This window comes from Nelumbo nucifera, chromosome 1, assembly GCF_055504915.1.
Source record: "Nelumbo nucifera cultivar China Antique chromosome 1, China Antique-T2T, whole genome shotgun sequence".
NCBI lineage: Eukaryota > Viridiplantae > Streptophyta > Magnoliopsida > Proteales > Nelumbonaceae > Nelumbo > Nelumbo nucifera.
Genome location: NC_142649.1, coordinates 153,063,634 through 153,076,731, shown reverse-complemented (window position 1 = coordinate 153,076,731; position 13,098 = coordinate 153,063,634). Strand labels below are relative to the sequence as shown.

General features: G+C 39.1%; 1 protein-coding gene across 1 annotated transcript; it reads left to right on the top strand.

Annotated features, from left to right (window-relative positions):
- The first annotated feature begins 3,771 nt into the window (after positions 1-3,771).
- LOC104589145 (GATA transcription factor 1-like) lies at positions 3,772-5,460 on the top strand. The gene is made up of 2 exons (XM_010247355.3): positions 3,772-4,178; positions 4,687-5,460. Exons 1-2 carry the CDS (start codon positions 3,774-3,776, stop codon positions 5,278-5,280), a joined length of 999 nt encoding a protein of 332 aa, XP_010245657.2. The 5' UTR covers positions 3,772-3,773; the 3' UTR covers positions 5,281-5,460.
- The last annotated feature ends 7,638 nt before the right edge of the window (positions 5,461-13,098 follow it).

Sequence of the window (13,098 nt, the reverse complement as noted above, 5' to 3'; positions counted from 1 at the left end):
GACCCTTCGCAAGAATCAACTGGATGGCTTGTGTGTACAGCTCCAACCAATCTTTTCCCAAAAGATTGGAATCAATATCAGATCTTGATTTCTCCCAAGAACTGGAGATCGAACTGAAGGTGATGGCGGCGGCAGGAAGGAGGCGGCAAGAGAGAATTCGCAGGGTGCAGAAATCTCTCTTCTTGTGATTTTCAGCTCTGAAGAAAATTGAACATCAACCACTAACTGTTGCCGCCCCTTTTTTCTTTCATAATCTTAAAGGGATCAGCTCCTAATCCCATTAGGAGTTGCTAATCCAAATCATATTTGGATTAGAAGTCCCTTTAAGTGATAAGGGATAACCCTTATCTTATCTACAGATTAGATCAGCCATCTCCTAATCTAATTAGGAGGCTTCAAGATCTAAATCTCATTTAGATCTTGGACTCTCTAAGTGGATAGGGTCTAGGCCCAATCCTATCAGCTGATCCATCTCAGAATTCGCCCCCTTTAATTGACTGATCAAATCAGCCCAGTTCGAAATGGGCTTAAGGCCCATTTAAGGTTATGTACTCACTTAGCCTTCCAAACTGCTGCCCAGTTGGGCTTCCTTGTATGGCGTGGGACCCAAACATTGATCTACACATCAGCCACATGGGTTCAGCCCAGCCTTTGTTACAAGGCCTGGCCGAATACACTATTATGGACAGTGCACCCCCTGAAACCCATCTTATGGCTCTATGGGCCCAACACTTACCCTAAGTGGTCCCTGGGCCAAGCCACCTTGTAACACCCAGGGACTTGTGGGCAGATGCAAGATTAGCCCATCAGGTATTATCCTCAAAGGTCTTACACTTAACCTTTCAGCCCATAATGATCAAACACTGCCCAATAGGGGAGGACCTCTCCCCCAACTGTAAGGAATAGTGTTGCACTCTCTGCTTACATGGATCCCGGGAATTAAAACCTTTTGCAAATCATTTCGAAACCATAACATATATATATATATATATATATATATCTTTATATAAATATATTTTGCAAAACAAAATCTCAACAATTGAAATCGGATGCCGGCAGTCTTGGTAGTGCATCCCCGATCATTACCTTTGTCCGACAAAGGGGCTGATCCTGTCACTATGATCACCCACTCAGATGAATTCTCAGATTGTCCCAACATACCTAGGTTTTAACCCCCGCTAAGGATATCACTGATTGGTACATCAAAGACAGCCCAATCCGACACCTAGTGTAGTATCATAATCGAGTCTAGGGGTTAGGTGTAACTTTTCAGTTTTGCCCATCTATCTCCAAGGTCCAGGGCAATACTGGAAATCTGGTCCGGTTCAAAGGTTCTATTAATCCTACACTACATGTGCTTCGGGTCTCACCCTGGTAGCTGAGACAAGCCACCCCAATAGTTGGTCGCACACCAGTGTCAGCCTTGGCAGGATAAATCTCCCCAGACTTACCCAATGGCTGTGAACATTCTAAACTAACACAAGTCTCATTAAGTGTCAAGTTTAAGGGTATTACACAGAAACACACCACAGGAACATGAATCAAATGTGTACTTTATTCATTTACAATAAATTCATAATGTACATAATTTTGATTGAAGCTAAGGGCATACAACTGTTTAACAGAGGAACCTTCATCAAACAAGGGTTGTTAATAAGAGGAACGAGAAGAAATAGAGGGAATTTACACAGCTTTAATCCTTCAACTATAGATTTTGGGAGACAATGAAGAAGAGGGTTTGTCTTGTTCTTTGTTGTGGTCTACACAATAAATTATAGGGTAAAATACAAAAACAGAGGGATCTCAGTTGATTGTAGCTGAGATCAAGCGTTTGAAGGCTCCAAAACTCCGTAAGATTCATCGGAATCTCCCCGAATATGAAGTTACGACTAATGGTGAGAAATCGGGGGTTCTTTAACTGTGAAGCATGATCGGCTAACGCTGGAGAGCTCGGCTAACGCTGAAAGTTTACCGATTCTAGGATCACCTAGGTTCAATGCGATGACCTTGTTGGCTTCACAGTACACACCGACGAAGTTGCACGGGTTGGAGGTAAAGTCCCAGGACGAGAAGAAATTCGAGCTTGGCATGTCGTTGAGAGCTTTCCGAATCGACTGCAGGGCCAAGAAATCGAGAGGGTGTGACGTGGAGAGTAGAGACTGCAGGTCCACCGAAGCTCTTCATCATCTCCATCCTGAAGAACAGTGTTTGAGCGCTGAGAGGGGTATTTTAGTAAAAGTAGATGTACAGTAATTCGTAAAATGGTAAAATGGATATTTTAAAAAAAATATCATTTTTTTTAATATTTTCCATATTGGTCATTAACGGGAGAGAAATATTTATTGAATTTTTCAAAAATAAAGGGAAGGTTTTTTGCTAAATTAAAACTATAAGAGAGGTTTTATAATTGTCGGTTTTTTGTATTTTACCCTAACTTATCGGCTAGAAATATTAAATGAAAATTCCTGACCCCATATAGAAGAGGGTCTTTGTAACTGGAACGTTTTTTCCTTGGGTATCCACAATTAACGCTGGAGTGGGAATGTGGGATTGGATAGAATGGGCTAACAGTAACTGGAGGTCTGCTCTTCTGCACGTATCCCTCTGAACCTTGACGTAATGACGCTAAGCTTTGCTTGTTTTTTTTTAAGCCAAATCATCGTTGTAACTAGGCGTCTTTCCTGTGCACGTGGAGCTCCATATTTTACAATTTACACCTCCCAAAACACCGGGCAAGGTTCTGCGTACCAAGTAGACTGAACCTTGGCCATGGCCGTTTGTGCACATGAACTGAATCTCATTGTGTCTCCTTCCACCCTGTGAACCCAGATTCAAGAAGAAAAAATAAGGCAAAAATTGAGTTCCAATTGTTCGTGAAAATGTTAAAATAGTGTGACGGGGCCAAGATTGCACGTTCAAACTAATGCCCCCCCCCATTGGGTCCTTCTCCCCCAAAAAACTGAGGCCGCTCATGCATTGGCAATGCCTTGTGTTGCGTCCCGCTCCTTCGGCACAAATCTTGGCAGGGGATCTTACAGCTCGGCCCTTGACCTCATGTATTATTGAACTCACCTCACTTGCAAACCTTCTAAAAAAGAATTCTTGTTGAATTGAAATCCCGTGATTCCTGATGCCATGTACTCCCCTCTTTTGCGTCCCTCTATCCACCTTTTTCACCCATTAGTCCCTTCTAAAGTTTTAATTCAATGTGGGGCCTCTTCATCTCTAGCTCCGTTGGATTTTACATCCGGCGGTTGGAAAGAGAGGGCCCCTTTGTGTCCCCACCATCCAAATTCCGATGACATTCACAATGCGCTTTTTTGAAACCACCAATCAAACAGGTGGCAGGCCTGACTTTCCAACTCAGCTGGACCACATGGGTGGGTACCCATAAAGAAAAAATGAGTAATTTATGTATGGTTCAAAATATATGGACCACCCTACCCGGTTAGTAGTTGACCGTTATATCACATGGGCTCAATCACATTGTTGAGTCCTCTGATCAGACGGTTGAGATTATCCATAGCGAATCTAAATAGTTAACCAACATTTAATGACCTAGATCCGAAATCCATTAGGTGTAAAGGCAGAATCCTGTGCATTAGATACACAGCAACGTGTAGTCTCAGTTCCTCACCACCATTACTGCACCAGAGGAAAATAAATATTATAGTAATTATTTAAAAACAAAAAATGAAGGGCAATTTGGTAAAAGAGGCTCAAAAATCGACAGCCCTCGTTCCCACCCAAAACCCTCGCGTCGGAAAAAGTTAATGATAACACATAGCCAAAAGAAAAAAGAAAAGGAGAGAAGCCAACAACCCATCATCTTTCTCTCTCTATCTCTTTCTTTTATTTTTTTCTCTCTCCATCATCTGTTTCTCCTGAAGTCTGAACCCCATTCTTTGGTTCTATCTCCTGCTGGCTTCTCGCCATTAATGGAGTCCCTTGAGACAGCGGCGTGCTTCGTGGACGACCTTCTCGACTTCTCATCGGACATCGGCGAAGATGACGAGGAAGACGACCACAACAGCAGTAACGACACCAACAAGAACAACGAACCTCTCTCTTCTTCCTTGACTCTGCCTTTGGACTCCAAACTCTCAAATAACACCCACCACCAAGAACCAACTGGCTTGACCATTTTCGACCCCGATGAACACCATCATTCCTTCCCCGTAAGTATCTCTGCCCTTCTATCTGTTGCGCTCTACCTCTCTTATTTTGCTCCCTTTTTGGCTTCTTCTGTTTTCGGCTTTCGGCCGAGTCGTGTTTAGACTCGGGGCAATTCGAGGCAGAAGTTATTTCGGGGTATTTGAACCCAGAGATGCCTACTGAGTGCTGACTCGTTTGGATTTCAAAATTCAAAGTAAAAAAAAAAGTTTCTTGACTCGGCCTAGAACGTCCGAGTCATGGTTGGTTTTGAAACTCGGGCGGGTAAACACGACATAGCCATAGCCGACACACTTTATTTATGCCAAACGAATGCAGTGCCGAATATTGCTGTTTATGCCTTCACAATCCAAAAAGGAGACAACCCAAAAGGAAAGATTCTCATTTGACAAATGGGGAATTAACGAATCGTTCAAGTTGCCGAGTTGACTCAGAATAATGCGATACGAGTTACTTATTCGTTTGCGTTGTTGCTTGTCTTCTCTCTCTCTTTTTTTTTTTTTTTTTTTTCAGGAGTTTCTAGAGGAAGAACTGGAATGGTTATCAAACGAGGACGCCTTTCCGGCGGTAGAGGCATTTGACGAATTCCTGTTAGGGAAGCTGAGCAAGGGCCCGAAGCAGCAGAGTCCTGTTTCGGTGCTTGAGAGCAGCGGTAACGGCGCCATTATGAGCTATTGTGGCAACCTCCGTGTTCCGGTTCGGGCTAGAAGCAAGGGAAGAAGGCGCAGGCGAAATGGGTATTCGGATATTTCAGGTCAGCAATGGTGGTGGTGGTGGGAACCCAAGAACAAGAGCAGTGGCGGAGGAGCTACCACGACAAAGGCAGCAAAGTCGACGACCACCACCACCACCACAACAATGGGGAGGAGGTGTCTGCATTGTTTAGCAGAAAAGACGCCTCAATGGCGAGCGGGGCCACTTGGGCCGAAGACACTGTGCAATGCATGTGGGGTGAGGTACAAGTCAGGCCGGCTTGTGCCCGAGTACCGGCCGGCCAGTAGTCCAACTTTCCAAAGTGAGTTGCATTCCAACTCTCACAGGAAAATATTAGAGATGAGAAGGCAGAAGCATAAGGAGGTGCTGCTCAAGTCAATGGACAAAGGGTAGCTGCAGTATGTTTGCCTTTTCTTCATTAGATAGTGTAGCATTAGAGTTGTTGTAACAGATAGATGGTCAGTCTTTGTTTCTTCCCATAAATCCAGTTTTAGGAAAATTTTGACTTCTGGTGGTGTTTCCATTTGTATTTTAGGAAAGCAAAAGAAAGTGTTTATTAGTGTTATTCATTTATTCATTGCTCAATTGCGATTGTTTCTGGTGGAGACGATGAAGTTTGAGTTGCCAACAGCTGTTGGCTACAAAAATCTATTGGCACTGTTAATTTGCAGAATTGGTCATCGAATTTGGTTGAAGAGTTGTTGGAATGAAGTTATTGGATTGTGATGGGTGGTTGTGAAAACCAGGACAATTGGTGTTGATGACGATTCAAAGAGTTGGCCTTTGCTCGCAGTTGAAAATGACATTCAGCAAGGAGTTAATTTGGCTATTTTAATCATGTTAACTTCTAGTGATCTAGTCGAGACTCCAGAGGTTAGAGGCATTGGCCAACCCCTTGACCTCAAAAACTACTTGTTGGTGAGACTTTGCAGCAGAGCAGCTTGGATTTACAATTTTCATTTGGAGATTGCAAATGAATTACATTTCTAATTTCTCATAGTTGTTGTTGGTGAGTTTACTTCATTCATTGTCACTCTTCCCATCATTGATTTGGATTCAGGTTTTGCATTGGGTTGACTGAAACTAATTCTCTTTTGCTAATTCTGTTGATACAGTTGTTTGAAGACACTGCTTACATGAATTCATCTTTTAAATACTTGCATAGATATTTAACTTCATCCAGGATCTAGCAAGAAATAGCCGGAGTTTTACTTTGCTCGAGAAATCTGTGAGAGTAGAGATATTGCAATTGATCTTTTCTGTTTCTTTGGCAGTGACAATAAAATCAGACTTGCTTGGGTTTGTGAGTTATTTCACGAGAAACCCAAGGCATGAACAAAAGGGAAGTGCCCTTTTATGATCTCCACATTAACAGGGTCACAGACTTTCTTTTCAAAAATGAAATAAATGACAAGACCAAGTCGCTGCTCATGACTTTGCCACTCTCCTTTATAACTAATGAGAATAATTCACCATCCAAAAATCTCATCTTGTTCAATTTTACAGCTAGGTGAGTTCTAGGGCCAAAATTTTCAAAGGGATTAGTTAATATTTTTACTAATTTAACATGGCTTGACTACGCTACTTTACACCGTTGGTCTCAATTTTGGATAGAGGAAGGTGGTGTCAAAGTTGGTAGTTGGCATTAAAATTTTTGCCAAATTCTCATGATCATAGATCTTGATTTTCTTTTTTAATACTCGTATTAAGATGTCTGGGAATGAAGGTTAGGATGAAGGTTTAAAATATCGATACGCCCAATATGCCGGTATGGGCTTATTGGGCGAATCAATACTATTTTTTTACTTTTTTTTAATTTTTTTTTTCTGAAACCGGTTCAGGGGGGTCGGTTTAGGGCTCCTTTTACCCCCTGAACCGGTCAGACCCCCGATACACCCACTATAGGGGCATATCAGTGGGGTCCCAGAACGATACGTATTGACCGATATGGGTTGATACTTTGAACCTTGGTTAGGATATGCATCTATAATTTGGTGATGAATATGGTACCGAATAGAAAGGAATGGCAAAACAGGATTCATGTGACCAAGGCTTGAATGATGATGAAGATAAACATGGCTAGGGGTAGTCAATTGGATTGAATTTGGTCCAATCCAATCCGGTCCAATACGAATCCATTACAGATGGACCAGGTCTAATATAATTTGATGAATACTATGAACCATTTTGGACCAGTCCAATTCAACATTTGGACTGTCCAATCTATTCATATTGGTTTTAATTTACATTGGTTCTAAGTTCTAACCCAAACTTGGTCCATGGACACCTGTATTTTTATCTTTTGTTAATGGACTGAATATCGGTTCAATATGATCCAATCCAATAAATACTTTGGACCATTGACACCCTAAATATCGACTAGTCTAATTCAATTGTCTGTCCAATCGACGCCAATTGATTTTGATTTAGACGGGTCCAACTAGGGGTGGATTCGAGCTGAGTCAAGTCGAATAGTATGAGGCTTGAGTTTAGCTTGCCAAGGTAATACAAGGTTCGAGCTTGGTTCAAGCTAGAACCTTGAGCTCGAGCACGGCTTGAGTAAAAAACTCGTAAGCTCGAGTTCGATTTGAGAAAAAAATGTTTTATAAAAATAAAAATTATATATAAAAAATATTTTTTATTTGATATTTAAAAAATAAAATATATATATATATATTTAAGCTTGGCCCGGTTTATTAATCAAGTAACTCACGAAGAGCTCGGCTCGTGACCACCTTTAGGTCCAACCCAAAACCGGTCCATTACACCCCTAAATATGGCTTCACTGTTAGCAAATCAGCATTGGGAGAATGGGGGGACATCAGGTTCCTCCCTCTTGGGTTAATCACAAAGCCATTGAAAAGTGCAAGATAATAAAAATAAAGCTGAAGCTTCAAAGTGGGGCTTTCTCAATGGTTTCCTACCAGCATTGAGAATCACGAAAATTTAAGAAAAAAAAGAAAGGGAGACTGTTATGTTGCTTGGCTGTGGAATAGGTTTTGTGTCTACAAGAACATGCTGTTTGTCAAAATATGGTACATAATTGTGCTAATAAGTGAGGAGAGAGACGCACATGCTAGGCACATGGGGAGATGAGGTTGGTGAATGGTGGATGACATATGAGGCTCTAGTTCTACCAATGACTCCAGCATGTGGCATTATGAGGCCTTTTGAATCACTTTGTTGCGTCTTGTGGTGTTTTTAAAGTGGCAACACTTTTCTCTGACATTTGTTTGTCGTAGCATTCGTTTAAGTGTTTCTCCCATTGGCTGCGTAGGCCTAGCTCGTACAGAGTACTAAACGCCAGATTAGCACTTGTTTCCAAAAGTGAAATAAGCATTTCCAGAAGGTGTTTCTGGGTTTCACTGTTCCACAGAGACCAAGAGAAACCAATGAGTCCATGGATCATCATTTCTGCATTGTTTTTTCTTTGCTTCCGTTTCCTCAATTCCCACGGAATATCTCCAGTGAATAATAACGTGTATAAGTATGGATGATATTCCTAATGCATGGTGGAATGTGTTTATAAAGGTGGTGTAAGGCGCCTTATGTGAGAAGCACATCCGATCTGATCTCTTCTCACGAAGTTTAGGGTGGGGATGGGGATAAATTTTTTTTTTTCTTGTAAAACGCTAAAATGGGAATGGAAAAATTTCCGTCCCCACACAGGATGAGAAAATAATATCACAACACTCTTCATCCTCTGGGGAGGGGATTATAAGTTGTAGTTATTTTATTTTAAAAATTTGGAATAAAATAGAAATAAAAATCAAATGAATTTAACACCATAAAAATGGAGGGGAAGGGATCCCTGTGGGGAATTGAGATGGGTCGACCTTGGGGGATGATTGGCATCGATGCCGATTTCCTGAAATTACTGCCATGTCGGAGTCATGTTAGTGATAGAGGAATGGGTGCTGAAATTTTTGTTTGGTTGGCCAATTTTAGTGATTTTCAGAAAATCAGCCAAAATTGATTATTGAAATTAGCCCTTTTTGGAGATCACCATTTTTAGAGGATGGGATGGCATCCAATATGACATGAATAATAATACCTCAATACAAAAATAATCAGACATGGAGAACCAGTACGGAACAGACTGAAAGTTAATTTCCCAAAAGATCGACTTACATGGCACAAATGATACTAAATAATAAAATTTATTGATTTTTAAAATATCAATAAGAAGAATCAACATCGATGCCAAAACATCACCCCGTTCTTTATTGGTGGGGACGAGGATGAGGATTGGGAGTGGCTCCTCGTCCCCACTCCATCCTGTGGGGCGGATGTAGAAATAGACCCGTTTGGCCATTGGCCACGGGATGAGCAGTTCAACTCTTTGGTTTGAATTTGTCTGATTCGTTCAAAGAAAAATGTGAAAAAATCAAATAATATAAAATACTTTTGGATTATCTTGTAATAAATGCTAGCTAGAGGTTAAATTTTTACCACAAGTCAACATTATTTTTTTAATAATTAAGCTATAAAAAATCATTTTAGTTACAAGTTCCGGGTTGAATCGTCCAACTATATCATTGACTCATCATAAATTCATAATTATAGAATATGAAAGAATACGGGATCAGATTTATTAGGCACAACATAATTAACACGGCACTTGATAAATATTGTGACAATTGTCTATTAATCTTTTTTAAGATAGACTGAGGGTATTTTAAGAGATAGGTGTCAAAAAAAATTTTAAGTATTCATTTAAGATGCTTATAGTATTGTGCCTATCTGATTCGGATTGGATTTAGATTAGATCTAGCACAAAATTGACCCAACTTGTGAATCCCGTCTCAACCCAACCCAAAAAAACAGGGTTAGGGAGGGTCTCATATTTAACTACCTGAATGCAAGAATAGTCCGACCAGACCTGACCGGAAAAAATTGGGTTGAATTTGGTTGGGTCATGAGTCAACCCACTGACTCAATTGTTAAGTCTAATTGGGACTATTTATGCATTATTAAAAATTTTCACTCTTTAATTTTTTCTATTTAATCTGTACACCTAATAACCATTTGGAAAATGTGCTGATCCTCGGTTTTTCCTGACCCAACTTTATACATCAACCTAGCATTCATTTTAAAAGATTTTGAAGATGCAAATCTCATTGATGGTGAAAGTAATGCTTGGAATAAGGTGATGTTTTTGATCTAGCGGCTTCTCAATTATTCCAATTTTGACAATAGATGGTTCCTTAGCTTGGATTTTGAGCCCCATAAAAATGGGGCTCCATGTGCAGTGTCGGAGATAATCAATGTGTCATTTTTATGAGATTGTGACATTGTTTTAGAGAATTTGATTCAATTTGAATACTTGTCTATTGATACGACTAGATTCCGATCACCAGTTAGAAGATGCCATATGGCACTGAACTGGGGGCAGAGCGGAGATTTCCTAGACACAATGAGATTGGTAGACTGCATTTATGCTGACAATAGGCTTTGCTCCCAATTCTTAATATTTGGGCCCTATTGTTTTCCCTTTTCACTTTTCACTTTTCACTTCCTAGGTAATCGAGTTAATTCCTGCAAGTGTTTTTCCGGCAAGAAATGGCCAAGATCGGTGTCAATGTTATTGTGTGTTTTCACTTATCCGATGAAAGAGAAAGGTGAAAGGGAATTAGGCCCTGTTTGTTTTTTGATAAATTATTTATCTGGGTAAGTGTATTTATTCATGTTTTTTTTTTTATTTTTTAGATAAATAAGATAATAACTATTTTAGTCATAAAAATCTATTATTAAAAGAGGTATTTTTGTCCCATTCAAGTGTTAGTAACTTTTTTTTCTAGGTGAAAAAGTTATTTACCCACTTAGGAGATGGATATCACTTACCTAGAAAATGAACATGGAATTCTTGGTTAGTGGGAACCAAAATCCCATTGACCAACTTTCCCCACTCTCAAAATCCTATAAAAGATTGCCCCTTAGTATTATCAAGGGGTGGGTAAGCAGCTTATCCACTCTCTCAATAGGTAATTGATGCTCTTTGAAAAATTCACTTACTGTGAGACCCAATATAGTGACATAAAAATATGGAAATTGTAATTAATTACTCAATTAACCAATTTACATCTCACAAGATACGGATAAATGAACAAGATATTGGAATTTGCATGAATTAAAAAACCATACATATCAACCATATGGACTGATACTCTGCCATATTTTCAGCATTGATAAGGCTATATATGATTATATATGCATTTTGCTATTAAATTTTGAGCTTAGAAAATGTGCATCCCCTTATCCTTGGGAATCCCCACTTACTGTAAATTAATCTCTATTTTTTCTATAAAGTTCCTCGTCTCTAATGGTTTAAATCGATTAAATATTATTCGTGTTACACGGATTGTAAGAGCCCGTTTGAGCACTCGATAAGCTATTCAAAGAGACTGATTGTAATAATGGGTCTCAACTAATATATTATTAGGAAGAATGACGATTCAGTCCAGATCAAAATTTACAGGCTTAAAGTACATTTGAAGTAGGTGCCAGTTCGGAATTAATGTTAATTCACAGGCGTGGATACATAAAGTGTGAATTTTTTACCTTTTGAATATTTATAACTCTGCAGTAGAAATAAAAAATCTACATTGGGCCTGTCTGTATTTCTCCCATATTATTATATGTTGTTAATATGGGCCCACGTCAGAAAGTCAGAAGCAGTTGTGCTCCAAATGAATACATGGTGGGAGAAGGTTTAGATGGTGACAATGTTTCTGGATACATTGCACTTTTACATGAATGGGGGCTGACTGAGAGAATAATTTTAATTTGAAGGAGATAAGAGAATCTTTCTTTGACAACAGAAGCAGTAAGAGTTGAGGAAGATAAATCCAGCTAATAGGTGTTATATTTCAGAAGAGTTTAGCAGCTTAAAGAATTTGGCACAGTTTGATTTGTCGCGGAGCTCACAAACAGCTCATCATAATTGGGGCAGTTACTGAGTTATGAGGGTTCAATTTGAATTTTGGGATTATTACTGTGTACATTATATGTTCTAAACTATTTCTCTATGAGTCTATAGATTGTAATAAGATCATTTGATTCCATTGTAGATTTGTAGCTAGGTTCTTTTTTTTTTTTTTTTTCTTTCTTTCTATAAATTTTGTATGATGATGATTTGGGCATGCATCATACAAACTGTTTTTGCCACGATAATGTTATAGCCCGTTAACCCCACCCAAAAACAACAAAATCAAAGCCTTTGATGTATTGCTATGACCCCACCTTGAATTAGATGAAATAATGTCTTGGTGGGTAAGGGTGTCAATTGGATTGGATTTGGTCCAATCTGACCCAATCCAATGAGAATCCATTATAAATGAACCTGGTCCAATCCAGTCCAATGAATATTTTGGACCGGTCGAATTTAATGTCTGGATCGTTCAATTTATTCAAATTCATGTTAATTTAGATTGGTTCCAACTCAAACCTTATCTATTGACACCTGTTCAATCCAATATAAATTTATTGCGAATGAATCAGGTCCAATCTAATATATGTCTTATTGGTCTGTCTAATCTGTCCAAATTGATTTTAATTTGGACGAGTTCAACACAAAACTGGTCCATTGACCATTGACACCCTTATTGGTGGGGGCGTGGGGCCATGGCAATACAATTAATGCCATGATTGTCCGTTTTAGAATCGTAGTGAAAACTGAACTCTGCATCATACATTCATACTAGATTTTCACACGACTCTATTGTTTAACAACAGCTGATGAAGTGGTTGAACTTGAATGGCTTATTAATTTGTCTTTAGTCGCCCAATTTTAGTTTCAGCCATTAAAGAACTTGACTTCCTTAATAACTTATTCGCTAAAAGACAAAGCAATAAGTCATTCAATTCACCTATTTCATCTGTTCTCAAAACATCACCTTAGAGAAAGATAATAGGGGATGTTTGCTTTATGGTTTAACACATCTTCATCAATAGGAACCATTCTGAACAATTAAAGGAATGTTTGCATTTGCTTTATGGTTTATAAGATGTCCTAAAACTCAAAAAACGTGACTTTGAAATTTGGTTAGGTTGATCATGTTAATTATTACTTGGGTGTTATATTTTAGTGGTTTTGTCAATAACTAAAGAGGTGTTTGTGTTTCGATAATATGGTTGGTTTTGCTTTTTAAAACAAAAACAACTACCACATCAGTAAAAAATAAATACCCCTAAGAATTTTATTTTGAAAAA

What these genes read in the sequence shown, in the direction of transcription:
- LOC104589145 (XM_010247355.3), top strand. Translation starts at nt 3,774, where the DNA reads ATGATAACACATAGCCAAAAGAAAAAAGAAAAGGAGAGAAGCCAACAA. An exon ending in AACACCATCATTCCTTCCCC is followed by an intron (nt 4,179 to 4,686) that starts GTAAGTATCTCT and finishes TTTTTTTTTCAG; the next exon opens with GAGTTTCTAGAGGAAGAACT.